The 16,764-nt window shown below is 31.7% G+C and overlaps 1 protein-coding gene across 1 annotated transcript in view; it reads right to left on the reverse strand.

The window, feature by feature from the left end:
• LOC148303578 (uncharacterized) overlaps positions 1 to 5,122 on the reverse strand; it is a 42,354-nt gene extending 37,232 nt beyond the window's left edge. Inside the window, exon 1 of the mRNA XM_088269709.1 lies at positions 4,982 to 5,122. Coding sequence (XP_088125835.1) covers positions 4,982 to 5,122 — 141 coding nt within the window. The remainder of the gene's footprint in view (positions 1 to 4,981) is intronic.
• Between the last annotated feature and the right edge of the window lie 11,642 nt (positions 5,123 to 16,764).

The following is a 16,764-nucleotide window of genomic DNA, read 5'->3' on the forward strand; positions in this document are numbered from 1 at the left end:
AAAATCGTTTAAAAAAATTATTTACGATTTTCGTCGTCTTTTGACAAAACGTATAGGAAAGTCGTGACGACGCTGCTTGATATTTTTTACGCGCTGTATTCGATTATGTGATTTCTTTCTTATTTTCCAATTTATGCCCTTCTTCGGCCTCCAGCTGCGAGGCTGATGGAGTCGGACCAATCTGGACACGTCGTGAATATGTCAGGTGATGTCAGATGGCATCAACAGGCAAGATATTCGCTACAAATCGAAGACCTTTTCGGCACGTGGTCCATAAAATGCAAAACTAGGACATTTTTTGGCACACGTACCTAATACTACCTAATGCATAACGTTACATAATACTACACGTATAACCATGCAACTCGTCAATATAACCTTGATCAAATTTATGTATTAATTTTAAATCAAACACAGATTTTTTGAGTCTACTGAGTTGTATTTTATTAACAAAAACACATAAAAAATTATATTGTGACAATTGTTTGATAATTCGTTTGACATTCGTTTGATAATGCCCTATCAAGGCGAAACAATTGTCACAATATAATTTTTTATGTGTTATTGTTAATAAAATACAACTTAGTAGACTCAAAAAATCTGTGTTTGATTTAAAATTAATACATAAATTAAAATGGAGTTCTACAAATTAAACGCCAAATCAATAAATACCTTGATCAAAATTGAATTTTGCGGATAAACTAAATCACACGTATTTTTTAATTTATTTTACAAATATTTTTTCACATTAAGATAAGAATTGATACCGTGGTGCTTATTAAATTTACAAAAAAAGTTATAATTTGTTAAAATTGATTTATTCAATAACAATTTAGATGATTTATATATAGCCATTTTCGTAAAATACTACCTCAAGGGCGCTTCTCAGTGATGAAATAGGAGAAAAGGAGATTGTGGAAAATTAGCAAATAAAATAAGCGTTTTCAATTTTTTCTAAAGATCATTTTCTAATTAGTTAATGCAACTGTAATTTCATATTATTTTTTGACATCTCATCAAAGACGAAGAAGAATATGGAAGTCTGGGCGTTTGCGGGACTGACGACCGTCATAGGATGGTTTAAGTGATCACTTTACACACGTGTACCATTCACCAATTCTACCCATTATTGACAACCACACTACTCAAATTCTTGGAATTTCTACATATAAGAACCAGTTTTGAAACATTATTATTGAATCACTAGAACTTCACTAGAGACATCTTTTGGTGAGATGAAAAGAAGCTTTTTATTCAGCAGAAACTCTTTTATTAGTATGTGAGGTTCGAATCCTGGATTATAATCACACACATGAGAAACGCCAGACAATTAAAAATTTTGTGATCAAGTATTTGGACACACTCAAAATGTTGTCAACTGTAATTTATTTTTTCTGCATTTTTCTCTAAGTTTAAAATAGTATTTGTTGGAACTACTATTCGGAAGAAGTTTGGATCACAGAAATTTAGTATAAACTGAAGGATACAAAATTGAATGAAAAAAATGTGAATATAAACAAATATTACATTTTTATAGCCTATACGCATTTCGCATCATTATCAAACACCGTGAAAATCATGCGAAATGCATCAAAACACATGTCAAAATTAATTTTAAGAAATAGTGGTCTTTATCAAGTAAAACCTACATTACAAATGGATATTACCACAAAGTAAGTGCCGTATCAATTAATATTGTTTTTAAAATATTTTTAACGTGTCTGATCTTCACTGTTTAAATTGAGTTCTGTTTTGAATAAATTTTATTATTAACAGAATTTTTATTATTTTTATAATTTTATTATTGATAGAAACTGTTTTGATAAATTGTTTTTAGTTTAATGTGTTGACTATTAATCATCATATTTGCGTTCAATTTCAATAGATTTCACACAATGGAAAATATAAACTATTAAAAACCGGAAGGCTCTTGAAATCTAGTATTGTTAAGTGAATTAAGATTTGAAACACTAAAGGTTGCGGCTATTGAAATATGTGCAATACCAGATGTTAATTTCATTATTATTAACTTAATTATTAGGATTTACTGATTTCAGATTTGAAACACTAAAGATTGCGCCCATTAAAATATATGCAATACAGATGTTAAATCCATTATTATTTATTTAATTATTAAGATTTACTGATTTCAGATTTGAAACACTAAAAATTGCGGCCATTAAAATATGTGCAATACCAGATGTTAATTTCATTATTATTTATTTAATTATTAGGATTTACTGATTTCAGATTTAAAACACTAAAGATGAACACTAAAAATGAAACCCTGAAGAGGGCAACAGGTTGTTGCCGAAACTAGTTGATTAATAAAAATGTGAGTGGATCAAAACACAAAGTATTTTTATTTCTCGAAATAATATATCAATATGATCCACAAAGTTAATGCTTTCAATATTCAAAACATTTCAATATTCAAAACTAAAGATTCCACTCATTAAAATGTATGCAATACCAGATATTAATTCCATTAGTACTTATTTAAGTATTGGCGTTTACTTAGTAACATTCCATAATCTACTATCATTAATGTATCAAAATATGATCTTTTGTTATCCTGAATTAATGAATTATTTTTTGATTTTTGATACTAACTCTCCTCTAAATATGTAAATATTTCACCACCAATCACAAAATGTATGTATAAAAGTTTTTTTTTTAAATGTTCTAGTTCGATATGGAAGAATATGGATTACTGGGTATTCACAGGTCTTATGATCTGTCATAGGCTGGTTTAAAAGATCACTTTATACACGTGTAACATTCACCATTTTACTCATGATTAACAACCACCCTACTCAAAATTTGTATATGTATCCTAAAATTGACACGTTCACGTACATGTAAGTTCACGGCACCATCTATGGTTGAGTTGAGTAACCTTTTTATTAAATGAGACCCTTACGAAACGTATGCCCTATTAATACCCAGACTTACATATTCTTCCTCATCATGTTCAGATGTCAATATAAATAACTAAGTGTAGAAACCCAGATTCGTGAACAAAGACTTATACACGCTAGAAATATTATATTCTAAATTTGTGAAAATAAGTCAGTAACTTACCTTTTGAGTTCCTTAAGTAAGCGGGGGAAATTGTATCACATTTTATCGGATATTATAATAAAACATGGCTAAAATGATACTTTGATCGTCCGTACAAAGCAAAGATCAGAATATCCCCTAGGGGTCATCAGAGAAGCTTAATTTACATCCCCCACCCTCTCCACCCTCCGCCTCACCCCACCCGACATCTTACCACCCGAATTGTTCACACCACCACCACTTTTCATCCTTGTACTAATATAAAGACCCATCCCCAAAACGCCAGCGCCGTAATAAAAACGGAAAATAATTTACGAGACGAAATAAAGGGATAATTCTTTTCTTTGCATTTTCACATTAATACCCCTCGCGATCGGAACTTTTTATCGAAATTTAATTACTAACGTTATTTTTTATGATTTCCGGATCGGTTTGAGATTTTCGTTAGGACCGCCCCTCCTTTCAGCACCAAGGCAACCAGAGTTCTCGGAAAGCAACAACGCGCTATTAAAATTAATGACTTTTCAATTAGGAACTGAGAACCTTGGGTACTTAGTGTAAGGAGATACTTTAAAAATGTCTAATCTACGAATAAGTAGGTACAGTCGTCCAAATTTAAAGCAAATATCAATCCTGTGTTCAAAATTATATGATTTTTGTACATTTTTCATATTTATTTTGATCATTACCAAAATTTATTTCACGAAATGATTCGGCAGTCTCTTTATGCTAAAATCTATTCATTTATAATTTAAGTTTTACTCGGTAAATACCACTATTTCTTAAAATCATACAACGAAACACGTGTCACAATAAATTTAAAGAAATGTTGTTAAAACAAGTAAGTTTTAAATTAAAAAAATAATTCAATTAAAAATATAAATAAATCAAAATGAATTTAAAAATGCTCATATTTTTTAATACACTCGTATTTTGATATTTCTATGAATAATGGTTCAAACACTTGCTAATAAGTAAGGCCGTGAAATATTTCAAATGCATATATTTTTTTAAAAATTTCGAATTCGATAGATTCTTAAGACAATGATTTTTCAAATTGTCTCGATTGTTTATAAATTGGTATTTTGAGAAAATGTTATTACTTTTAATTTACGTTTTACTTAGCAAATACCACTTTTACTTAAAATCTATGTTTACACGTATTTCGATGCATTCTGCGTCATTTTCAAACGCCATTATTTTGAAAATAATGCGTAATGTACGTATCGAAACCGTGTCCTAAGAGATTTTAAGAAACATTAGTATTTACCAAGTTTAACGTAAATTAAAATTGAATAAATATGACTACAAAGTGACTGCCAAATCAGTTAATATTTTTTTTTTTTGTTTCTCTAATTTTGAAATATTTTTATACCAATTATCAATCAATTGGCTTTTTTTAAAAGTATAATCTGATTTCAAGGAGGACAAATATACAAAAGGAATGAATTAAAACTAATATGTAATTTAAATACCTTGTTATTATTAAATATGAAATTGATATGTCGTTACTTTCAAAGGCTTATTTCATTTTGGCTACCTAATATTTTACAATAAAGATTATGACTATGATTATTTCCTTAATATGGAAATAAGTTAATTTGAATTATGTCGTTGTTGCAGTAAATGAGCGATATCTCTTAAATATTTTCCTTGCTACTAAGGATAAAAGGAAAATATGAGTATGGTAACTAATATCCCAACGCTAAGCACGTATTAATAACAATTCTAGGTATATGAGCCCGTCGAAGCGATTCTAATTACCTTATTATAAATAAGTTCATTTTCGCGGCTTCCTATACAAAATGAATGGATCCAGCACATCCGCGATTGATTCATCTCCGTGGAATCGTCTTTTGAAATGATTTTGGCAATTTCCTCTTGCCGTCATTTCTGTCAGAACCGGCAGTCAGCTGACCCAGTGGGAGGCTGGGGGGCTGCCTGAAGGTAGGGGGTAGGGGGTAGAAGAGACCCCTCCCTCCAGCCCCTCGCGACCACCCGCCCCCACCCCCTGTAGCCGCGACGAGGCTTTAATCCCGAGTAGGGCTGCGTCTGACATTGTTTTCCCATTTCCCTTTCTATTCCGCACATTTTGGCAATCAGCGAGTCATCGTGTTTTAATTAAAATCTACAGAGTAATTACTCATTATTCGGAACATTTGAAATTCTATAATTTTTGTATACTAATTAAAACACTTAATTAATTTCCTCCATTTTGTTTTTCATCTCGAAAAATATATTACAACTTGAAAAACGTCGAGTATTTTTTAAAGAAGTACTTGATTATACGTATTTTTAATGAAATACGTTTTTCGCTTTTTTTTCTTCAGAAGTTTCGAGTGGGTATCTTGATAAATCTAAATTCATGAATATTTAAATTACGAGATTTATATTTCAAAAAATTAATTATCTTTTGGGCTGTTACCTTGTTTTTAATTAAAAACCTTAATTTTCTAGCTAATTACTTTCTTTGTTTATGTTATCGGAAAAACGTTACCTACTTAATACATTTTGAATACGTTTCATGTAGGTATTTCCAAATATTAGTATGGGGGATACCGAGGCCTAATGTAACACGGGTTAAAAGTAACTTCGCGTTTCTCTTCTTTTCTACTCAAACTAACAAATAACAATTAAAGTTACTCATTACGATGCTTTTCGAAATAAAAATCTTTAATAATTGGTCATTTTAAGATGTAACATAACTAACTAACTAACTAACTAACTAACTAACCATCACGCCGCTTCCCCGCAGGGGTAGGCAGAGAGAATCGAACGCCACACCACTCTGTCTTTGCAAACATTCTTTGCCTCTTCTACATTCATGCATCTCCTCATACATACCCGACGATTATTACGACTCCTGACCCGGCCGCTTTCAACTATTTGACATATCTAATTGTGCCAAGTTTTCCTCGGTCGTCCTCTGCTTCTTTTTCCAACTACATTCGCCCCATAAATTTGTTTAACCGTTCTTTCTTCACTCATACGTTCCACATGTCCAAACCATCTCAACACACCTTTCTTAATTTTATCGATAATGTTTATCGCATTCTTTCATTATTTCATCATTCGAACATCTATAAAACATCGTTTTGCCACACATTCGTCTGAAGGATCGCATTTCGACTGCATTCAGTCTGCTTTCATCCTTCTTTTGCCAACTCCATGCTTCGCTTCCATACATAAGGGTTGGAACCAGAACTCCATTGTGTACTGCCAGTTTAGCTTCCGCTGATAGATTTTTATTTGCTAAAACTGATTTTGGTGCACCATTCACTCTGTTCCCAGCATTCACTCTCCTTTCCATGTCTTTATCAATCTTTCCATCCCTAGAAAACATACTACCCAAATATATGAAATCATCTACCTGTTCCAAAATCTAAAATCTTTTTATTTCCAAGTATGTCCATTTTTTTAATATAATTTATCTCCTGTAAAATAAAAATAAAACTATTTGGAGGAATTACCCGCCCAGTGATGGTTACTTATTCAATCAAGCACAATAAGCGCGAATGTCAAAAACCAAAATGTTACATCTGACCCAGAAATCCCCTTCCATATAAGAATTCAGTACATATTCATTTTCAGTACAACTAGGGAACTAGGTATGCTCGTATGTATAAATATAACCTTAGAGTGATAGATCTGTGTAAGTAATGTAAGAAGGGCTTTTAGTCGTGACCACATAATTCATCATATCGAATAGACTTATCACAAGTCCCTTAAAGAAACTCCATAATGGACAAGATATCGACCAAAATATTTACTAACTAAACTAACATAGCCTACATGAATTCATCTGACGTTATATGCAGAAATATGTACTAATATGTAGAAATATAGGTATAATTTCAATCGAAGTCATTATATAGAATATATTTCAATAAAAAAAGGTAATATCATTATAATTTCTCTATAAAATGAAAATTTGATTACATTTCTTGATATCCTTTTTTATTACATTTGCTGACTAACTAAACATGTTCTAAGTCAGATATATATTTGAATTATTAATGCATGTATAATACAAGTTTTTTTTTCTTTAAACCCTTAAACGCATCATATAAATGGAGTTTCATCTTGATCGGTAACACACGAAAGAAAGGTGATCATCCCTCTGCGTCAGGTACCAGTCCAGTGTAATATTGAATAAGTGTGTGAAAAATCACTTATATTTATTTGACCTACTCCTCTGGAAATCGAACCCGGGACCTCTAGTACGATAGCCGATCGTGCTGACCATTGCACTACGGAGAAAAATTATAGATAATTGAATAATTGACATGTATCCAAATAGATTTACTGTTTTTGTTTATATAGATATATATAATATACATATATGTTGATATATTTCTACAATATAAGTTCTCATCAGATTTATGTGTCGATTGACAATGAAACTGCTCAAAACTATTTGTGCGTTCAAAAACTTGACATGTATGATAGATGTTCGAATAGTGAAATAATGAAGGAATGCAAAGCTGAGATAAGCATTATCGATAAAATTAAGAAAGGTGTGTTGAGATGGTTTGGACATTTAGAACGAATGGGTGAGGAAAGAACGGTTAAACAAATTTATGGGGCGAATGTCATTGGGAAAGGAGCAGAGGAAGACCGAGAAAAACATGACACGATCAGGTATGCCAAATACTTGAAAGTGGTCAGGTTAGGAGTCGTAATAAACGGCGGGTATGTATGAGGAGATGCATGAACGTGGAAGAGGCGAAGAATGTTTGCAAAGACAGAGTGGTGTGGCGTTCTATTCTCTCTGCCTACCCTTGCGGGGAAGTGGCGTGATGGTTAGTTAGTTTTTTTTTTAGTTTTATAACTTGACTGTATTTTTTACAGGCAAACTGTAGCACGAAACCCACCAAGAAGAGCGATCGAAAATCAAAAATGCGAATCTAAAAATCTTTTATTTTGCCATCTGTCCGTGTATTCGATTTCTTAAGCACGAATCTCGAGGCCTCAAAAAAGCGTATCGAGGACCATCAAATTTGTCCTTAAATGTCACTTGTCAATTTAATTTGACAGTAATTCTCATGATCCTACTATTTGCGATCCTAAAAGCGCATCAGGTATTGTCCGTCGGTAACGATTTTAAACGGCCATCAAATATTTCAATATATAGAAGATGGCCGTTCAATAAAAAAAGAGCGGATTCAGGAATAATAAAACTTGTGTACTTATATTGTATAATTATATTCTGATACATGTTTTTCTTTAAAATTTTAAATTAATATAGGGTACTGTCAATGACAATAACAAATCGTGTAACTTTCAGTTCTCCGAGAAAATTAATATTTTAAAATATATTTTTCCATCCACAATTTTTCTTCGAAAAGACATTTTTTTTAAACCGATTTTTATACGTTATTCTTACTAAAGTGCCCAGAAATATTGAAATAATTAATTTTATATTTTTAGAAATACCGAAAGAAAAAGTGGTTTACTTTTGTACTAAAAAAAGAAAATTGACTGCCTGTTCCAGATCTTAATATAGAAATCCTTCGGATTTAGTAAAGTTTTTATTCAATTGATTCACCCCAAGGGTACTTGAAATCTAAAAGGTTTGGTTGAAATTATGAAATTATTACTCTAAAAAAATACGTTTTTTGGTTTACTACATTTAAATAAATGTGGAAAACTTAAATAACATAAGTTTTTACGGCATTGCTGTAACGTATTCGATTTTTTAAAAGCTTTAAGAATTCATGTAATCTTTGTTTAAAAAATAAGTTAATATGGTCAACAATAAAGTATTTACATCTAATACTATAATAGTAACTATAATTTATATCTAATACTATAATAGTCATATTTCCCAGACCTTTGACCCTATTTCCATTGGAGGAACACAAATAGAGGTTGTAAACGACTATACCTATCTGGGACAAGTAATACAACTTGGTCGAAATAACTTCTCAAAAGAAATCGACAGGCGCATACAACGGGGATGGGCAGCACTTGGAAAATTAAAGTACATTTTTAAAGCGAAAATTCCGCAATGTCTAAAAACTAAGGCGTTTAACCAATGCATCCTCCCTGTATAAACTTATGGCGCAGAGACGTAGAATCTAACAGCAAGTCTTACTCATAAAATAAAAGTCACCCAGCGTGCTATGGAGAGATCCATGCTCGGAGTGTCGCTAAAAGATAGAATCCGAAACGAGGAAATACGAAGAAGAACTTAAGCAGTGGATGCTACTCAACGAATAGGCACACTCAAGTGGCAATGGGCAGGACATATCTGTCGAAGAGACGACGGTCGATGGGGAAGAAATGTATTGGAATAGCGCCAAGAACTGGCAAACGAAGCATCGGCCGACCCCCTACAAGATGGACTGACGATATAAGAAGAATAGCGGGAGTGACCTGGATGCGGAAGGCGGAGGATCGAAGAGGATGGAGACTCATGCGGGAGGCCTACGTTCAACAGTGGACGGACACAGGCTGATGATGATGATGATGATGACTATAATAGTTTAACTATTTTCGGGTCAGAACTGGTTATACATTGAATACATTAGCAGTATTAGCAGTAATATATATATACAATATATATATATATATATATATATATATATATATATATATATATATATATATATATATATATAAATATATATATATTTATATATATATATATATATATATATATATATATATATATATATATATATATACATATATATATACATATATATTTATATATATATATATATATATATATATATATATATATATATATATATATATATATATATATATATACATACGAAGGAAAGGTGATCAGCCCTCCGCTTCAGGTACCAGTCCTGGGTAATATTGAATAAATATTAGAGTGAAAAAATCACTTATATTCATGTGCCCCCCCTGGGAATCGAACCCGGGACCTCCAGAACGGTAGCCGAGCGTGCTGACCATAACACTACGGAGGCGGACGAATGCTTACATACATTTCATAAAGGTCTCGGCTAGTTAAAAACTTACTCAACTCAAGCTTAGATGGTGTCATGTGAAAAACGTGTTAATTGATGAATAAATATAACTACCGATATTTAAGTAGTGTGGTTGTCAATGATAGGTAGAATATGAATGTTGCACGTGTATAAAGTAATCGCTTAAACTACCCTACGAAAGCCGTAAGCCCTTGTTTACTAAAGTACATATACCTACAATAATTTGTTTTTTGCATCTAAAATAATTTAAGTATATCTTAATAATAATTTGTCCAAGTTATGACGGGCAGGTGCTTGTAGGTACGCGAATGGATGCCTTGCCGAATCTGGCATCATATTAAGAAGTTGAATAGACCAATATCCTATTTCCGCATGTTCCCACAACAATGAGTTGATCAGTGCCCGCCTATTCATAGGATTATTTATTTATCAGTATCGGGAACTCGGTGTTATAAGATTTTTTGCTCTTCAAATATCGTGCATGCTTCTATTATTATAATGCTCGGACAAAAAATCAAATCCTTCGATGAAAAGTTGGTTCCTTTATCAAAAATAGAGAGCCGAAAAAATCATGAATGAACGTTCGCCATTTTGCAAAGGCTGGATCCAGGATTTACTCTCGCTTTTTGTGAAATATTTTATAAACATTAAATAACAATTTTTGAGGAAGAAGATCCATTTTTTATAATCCGTTTTATTGCATACTCAGGTGCCTATACTTTTGTCGAGTAGGTGGTACTAGACCTACCAAGATTTTTTTTATAATGAAAAGTAAAAATGTACATATGTATTTTAGCTTACACAAATATGTACTCATATTCACATATCAAAACTCCACTTTAAAAGTTTATAATTTAATCAATTATGGTGTTTACAACAAAAATAATATAAATAATCTTTATAGCGCTACTTTGGTAAAATACTTCCTCATGAACGCTTCGCTGTGATTAAATTTCAAAAAGAAAATTATGGTATTAATTTGTACAAAGGCGTTTTAAGTTCTTTTTGTTAAGATCTTTTACTATTTTTAATTGCTGGTGAAGAGCATTTTATGTCATCAACCAAAATATAGTGCATTATTAGATGCGAGCACGTCAGTTGTTGTAGCTGATCGAAGCGTAAGACATCCAACAGTTAATTCGTCTTGAATGCACAGGTCTTGTAGTTACTCTGGAGAAGTACTATGCATTGATTTAACATATTTCATTCTATGGCGATGTAACTGGATTTTTATTTACAACATTTTAAGTGTGTCCTAATGCTCGTTCACAAATCTGGATTAATTCTAATTATAGGAGTTATTTTCATTTCATTATTTTTTGACATCTCATTAAAGATGAAGAACAATATGAATGTCTGGGCATTTACGGGGCTGACGACCGATACATTAGAATTGGTGAATGTTACACGTGTGTAAAGCGATCACTTAAACCAGCCTATGACGGTCGTCAGTCCCGTATGCCCAGACTTCCATATTCTTCATGTTTGATGAGATGTCAAAAAATAGTATGGATTTTTATTGTTTAGTATGATATAAAATTTTGCAGAAAATATCGGGTGATTTTCGATATTTTTCAAAATAATTTGAAAAAATTGTAATGAAAAGTTAGACCAGATTCAGATTGTTTTTTTAAATTGTCAATATAATATTAAATAAGTGTATGTCAAATACTTGAAAGGGGTATGAATGAGGAGATGCATGAATGTCGAAGAGTCAAAGTATGTTTGCAAATTAGAGAGTGGTATGGCGTTCTATTCTCTCTACCCACCCCTGCAGAGAAGCGGCGCAATAGTTAGTTATTTATATGCACACACTAACATTATATGTAGACATGGCCGATATATTAAACTGCCATTGAAACACTAAAATAGTATAAGAAATAATGGATTTATAAAGAATGTAACATCATGGGGTGAGATAATTCGTCACCAAAAAACTGTCATTAGCTGCCTTATTACCCTATTATATAAACCACAAAGGCATATCAAGTCACTTAATTATAGTCCTTGCATAGTCCTTACATTTAAAAAAAATGTCAAATCCATGGGAAATGTATATAATTTTGGAAAGAAATTTGACTGAAATAAAGAGAGCGCCCTTGAGGTATTATTTTACGAAAATGGCGCTATATAAGTTATCCAAATTTATTTATTATTATTTATAGCGAATACGATACAATTTATTCAGAATGTTTTAACTTATACGAATTGCTTTACTATTTTTAAGAACCACTCATGTACGTTATATTCTTATTACTATTTGTTTATTGTATTTAGTATATCATAGAAGCTCATACTTTCAAAAGATCATACTTTGTGAAAAGGGCAACTAATTTTTAAATGATATAATACAATATTATGCTTTTATTTCAGTCTGTCATGAAACGGGTAAAGACTATTTAGACAAAAGAATAAATTATAACATAAGTAAATAAATAAATGTTTGTAGGTCGATCTCTCGATCTCTCTCTTATTTATTTATTTATTTGTGGTTCACAAGCAATAAAAAATTACTTTTTAACCACTTTTTATTGGTACATTTTTTCCAACCGGTTTCAACAAGAACCTTGTCATTATCAGGGTTTATGTACTAATTCTAAAACATTGAAATACTCATAGTTAGGCTATAGATAATTACCCTTCCATTACGATACCAAAAACTTCCACGCACTCAGGAAACCATATGAAAAATAAAACAAATACAGGTGCAGGTTTAAAAAAGACATATAAAATAGAAATTTGTTTGTAAAAAAGAGTAATAACAATTAAAATAATATATTATTAACCACTTAATTTAACCTACATCACCAGTCTAATGATGTCGGTAACGACGAAACCCGGTCGCTGGTCAAATAAAAATAAAGTGGAAAAGCTAAAAATATTGGTTTTAATCTAATAATATATTAAAAATGCAATTCCATCACGAAGTGTCAGTGGATAATATAAATCTATTAATTAAAAGTAATTTGTATTTTTTTTAAATAAAAAAATTGAAGTAATAATTCATAGTAAAATTACACTAAGCTACATAAGTTTCAAAATTCAAGACTATTTCAAAATGATTTCACTAACCCCGTCGTTAAAAATGTCGATGATGACATTATCAGTATTCTCTAAATTATTATACAACCTTAGCATCCTAGAAATTTAGTTACATGTTGTAATGAATAAAAGCTTCCCATGACGAAGAAGTAAAATCTAAGCAAGTAAAAGCTCAAATTCGCTTTCGATTTCAGCGTCCATTTAGAGACCCGAATCGATCGTTCATTATAGCATTTTTTACATAACCACATTTGTGTTTAGTTCGCTGGCGAAATATGAGAATGCAATTTCCTGTATTATTTAAATAAAACACATTTTTTGCCGAGTCCTTTTGTTTACTGCTGAATAGCCTTGGGAATGGTTTCCATCTCTGTGTTACGCAACCGACCACTTTTGCATTATTGTTACGCATTTATTATTTGCGAATTTTAGGTAAAATAGGCAAATTTATACAGGGGTGGATGGAGCATCAGCTTTCAAACTCTCAACCCTAACAAAACGATTGTGAAAGAAAATCAAATACTAAATTTTACCTTTCAAATCAATGTTAAAACATTGGGGAGCCGAAAATTACTATAAAATTAATGGATTTCCCTTCAGTTAAACAGAAATTCACTTACAATTATTTTACTCGATATATTTCCATTTCTTTATTTTATTTACTTACTGTTTTACATTACTTGGATTTTTCTCTCTTTTTTGTGTGTATATTAGGTTAAAATAGATAATAAAAAAAAACAAGAGAAAACCGTATGTAAAAAGAACTCCACCGACAAGACACACAAGGTGGTGCAAAAAAAATATATAAAAGTTTATAATTGTTATTTTACACAACTTATGTAATTTAAAAAAATGCCATTTGTTACCATTATTTTTGAATAATATATTTTTATTAACTAACACTTATTTGAAGAATCTTATTATTTTATTACATTTAAGTTTTGCACTGATATTTCTTGGTGGACTGCATTTTATATAATAATACAACAACTATATATCCACTTTCATTTTTTTTTATCACAAGGATCGGGTTTCTTCGTTCTTCGATCACTTGGATCGGGTTTCGTCGTTATTGACATCGTCAGACTGGTTTATTATTTTAAAATAATCCTAATTTAATCCTAGTTTTTTTTCTTCTCTATTTCATATCATATTTTTAGTATGACAACAACTCGAAGCAGTCCTGCTTCTAACGAATTATAAGCATATTTATTTCACTTCAAGCCTTTTTAGCTATCGAGTACTGGAAATTAGAGCCCTTTGTAAAACGCCCTTGAGGAGATTGCTCACGAAAACGATCCTATTTAAAATGTCCAATAAATAGATAAATATTACTATTACTGTGAAAGAAAAATTTTAATGATGACTAAAAAAAATATAATATGACGTAAAATTAATCAGCCTTAATCTACCCTCAAAAATCTTTTATTTTAAAGCGGCCCTTGTGTTTTTTTTGTAATTTACGTGAAGTTCTACAAAATGTTCCCATGGAAACCTGACACCCCCAGTCCACTAAACCAGGGTCGAGGTCCGGCGGGGGATGTTTTCACTTTCAAAGGAATTCGTAAATAATTATAAAAGGATTTCATCTTCCTTTCACGAATAAGGATCAATCACAACCCTCTTTCAATGTAACGATCTTTGGGCCTTGACTATCTTTAGGGATTTTGCAAAATTTTAATTAAAATATTGGAATGAAAGCTTAAAGAGTGAAAACCCTACATATTATTGATTTGTTCTATACTACAGGTTTTTTACGAGATATTAACGAGATCACGTAATTGAAGATAATTGAAGAGCTCAAGATAAATAATAGGAATGTTATATGGTTAAGGAAATGGTGGAGAGATTAGGTAGAAAAATAAATTAGTATCGATGTTATGGCACTCGGACTGCTTACTCACATTCGCAGAAGCTTGTGTACGAGAAACTTGAGCAAATGAAACACAACATTTTTGCAGAAACTATAAAATAGGTGTATATACAACATAAATATAATTTAAATGTTCTTTAGTAATTTTGTATATAAAATTTGTTTTTATTTTATTTATTTAATTAAAATACATATCGCTCACTCCTTTCAACAACGTCATATAGGTATATCGAAAAACTTGATTTTTCAGGAGATCGTTTTTAAAGTTTAAAAATATAATAAAATGTGTTGAAAATAAATATGAAGCCACTTACTGAACCTTTTATTGTGCAACAGATCTTTTAAGGTAAAACCTGAATGTTTTTTCTCCATTTGAAAAATATTAAGTGTATTTAAAAAAAAATTAAACAATTTATTTTCTTCAAAATGCAAAAACAATACTTTCTGCCCTGTGCGGGTAAATATTGAGTTTAAAATATGCCGCTTTTGCTGGGATATAGTAGGTACATTTTCTGGGCATTCCGAAAACATGCACAACTAAAAATTTGCGATTTTCGATATATGAGAAAGGAGTGAGCGATATGTATGTTTGAATGATTATTTTTTTTAGAATTTCCTAACGTTCCAGTGACTCCAAAATTTAGATAGGCCTATGCAATACCGCTTAGCATGTCCCTGCTTAAACTCCAACTTTATTCCTACTTGTGCGTGGGTTACTCTTTAAGTTAAAAGTGATTATAGTTTCTTGCAATAATTATTGAGTGAAAAATTCTAGGCAAAAGCGCTTGCTTTCTCGTTAAGGAATAAACTGACTTAGGTGCATTAATTTAGTTTATGATATTACTTGGATATGTATGAGTTTACTTAGGATATGTAATGTACCATAGGATATGAGTTTAGGATAGATCGAATTGCCAAACTGAAATCGCAATGGGCGGGTCATCTTTCGAGACAAGAAATGGACAGATGGGCATCCAGAGTTCTGCGGTGGAGATCATGGGACATGAAGAGAGGAATAGGCCAGCCCCAGAAAAGATGGGCAATGACATTGTCCCCTTCACTGGTAGTAAGTGGAATGAAAAATCAAAAATCGAGAGAAGTCTGGAAGGGATCAGAAGAGATTTGTGTGCAGCAGTGGAAAAACGGCTGACAAAGAACTAGAAGATGAGTTTACTGGTAGAAGGAGTACTAATCTATATATGTAATGGTATATACACGGGTCTACCAAACAATAAAATGACTCGACTGCAATCAGTGTTAAACGCAGCAGCGAGACTGATTTTTGGAATTTCTAAATTCACATCACCCCTTTACTTCACAAACTCCACTGGTTACGCTTTCCCGAAAGGGTTAAGTGTAAACTCTGCCTACTCATGTATAAATCAATATACAATATGGCTCCAGAGTATCTTAAGGAGCTGTGTATTCCAGATGAATTGGTTGATAGACGTCTCACGCTTCGATCGGCTACAACATCTGCAATGGGCAAAGTGATCTTACCAGCGTGCAACCAACGCAGTAAATTTGGCGAGCCTGCCTTTGCTGTTGCAGGACCGACGGCGGGGAATACTCTTCCACCAATGATTTTTAGAAAAAGACTAAAACACATTTGTTTGCTAAATCATTTCCACCATAATATTTTCCCCAATTCATTCACAGTGAAGCGCCCTTGAGGTATTATTTTACGAAAATGGCGCTATGTAAGTTATCCAAATTTATTATTATTATTTATCTATTCATCCTAGGGCTTAGATTGGTAATACAACTACAAATTAAAAACGAAAAATCGTGTTTTTTAATGTTCTCCGTCTGTTGCCTTTT

Source organism: Brachycentrus maculatus, unplaced genomic scaffold (assembly GCF_059751285.1).
Source record: "Brachycentrus maculatus isolate JH-2025_06_01 unplaced genomic scaffold, ASM5975128v1 h1tg000361l, whole genome shotgun sequence".
Classification (NCBI taxonomy): domain Eukaryota; kingdom Metazoa; phylum Arthropoda; class Insecta; order Trichoptera; family Brachycentridae; genus Brachycentrus; species Brachycentrus maculatus.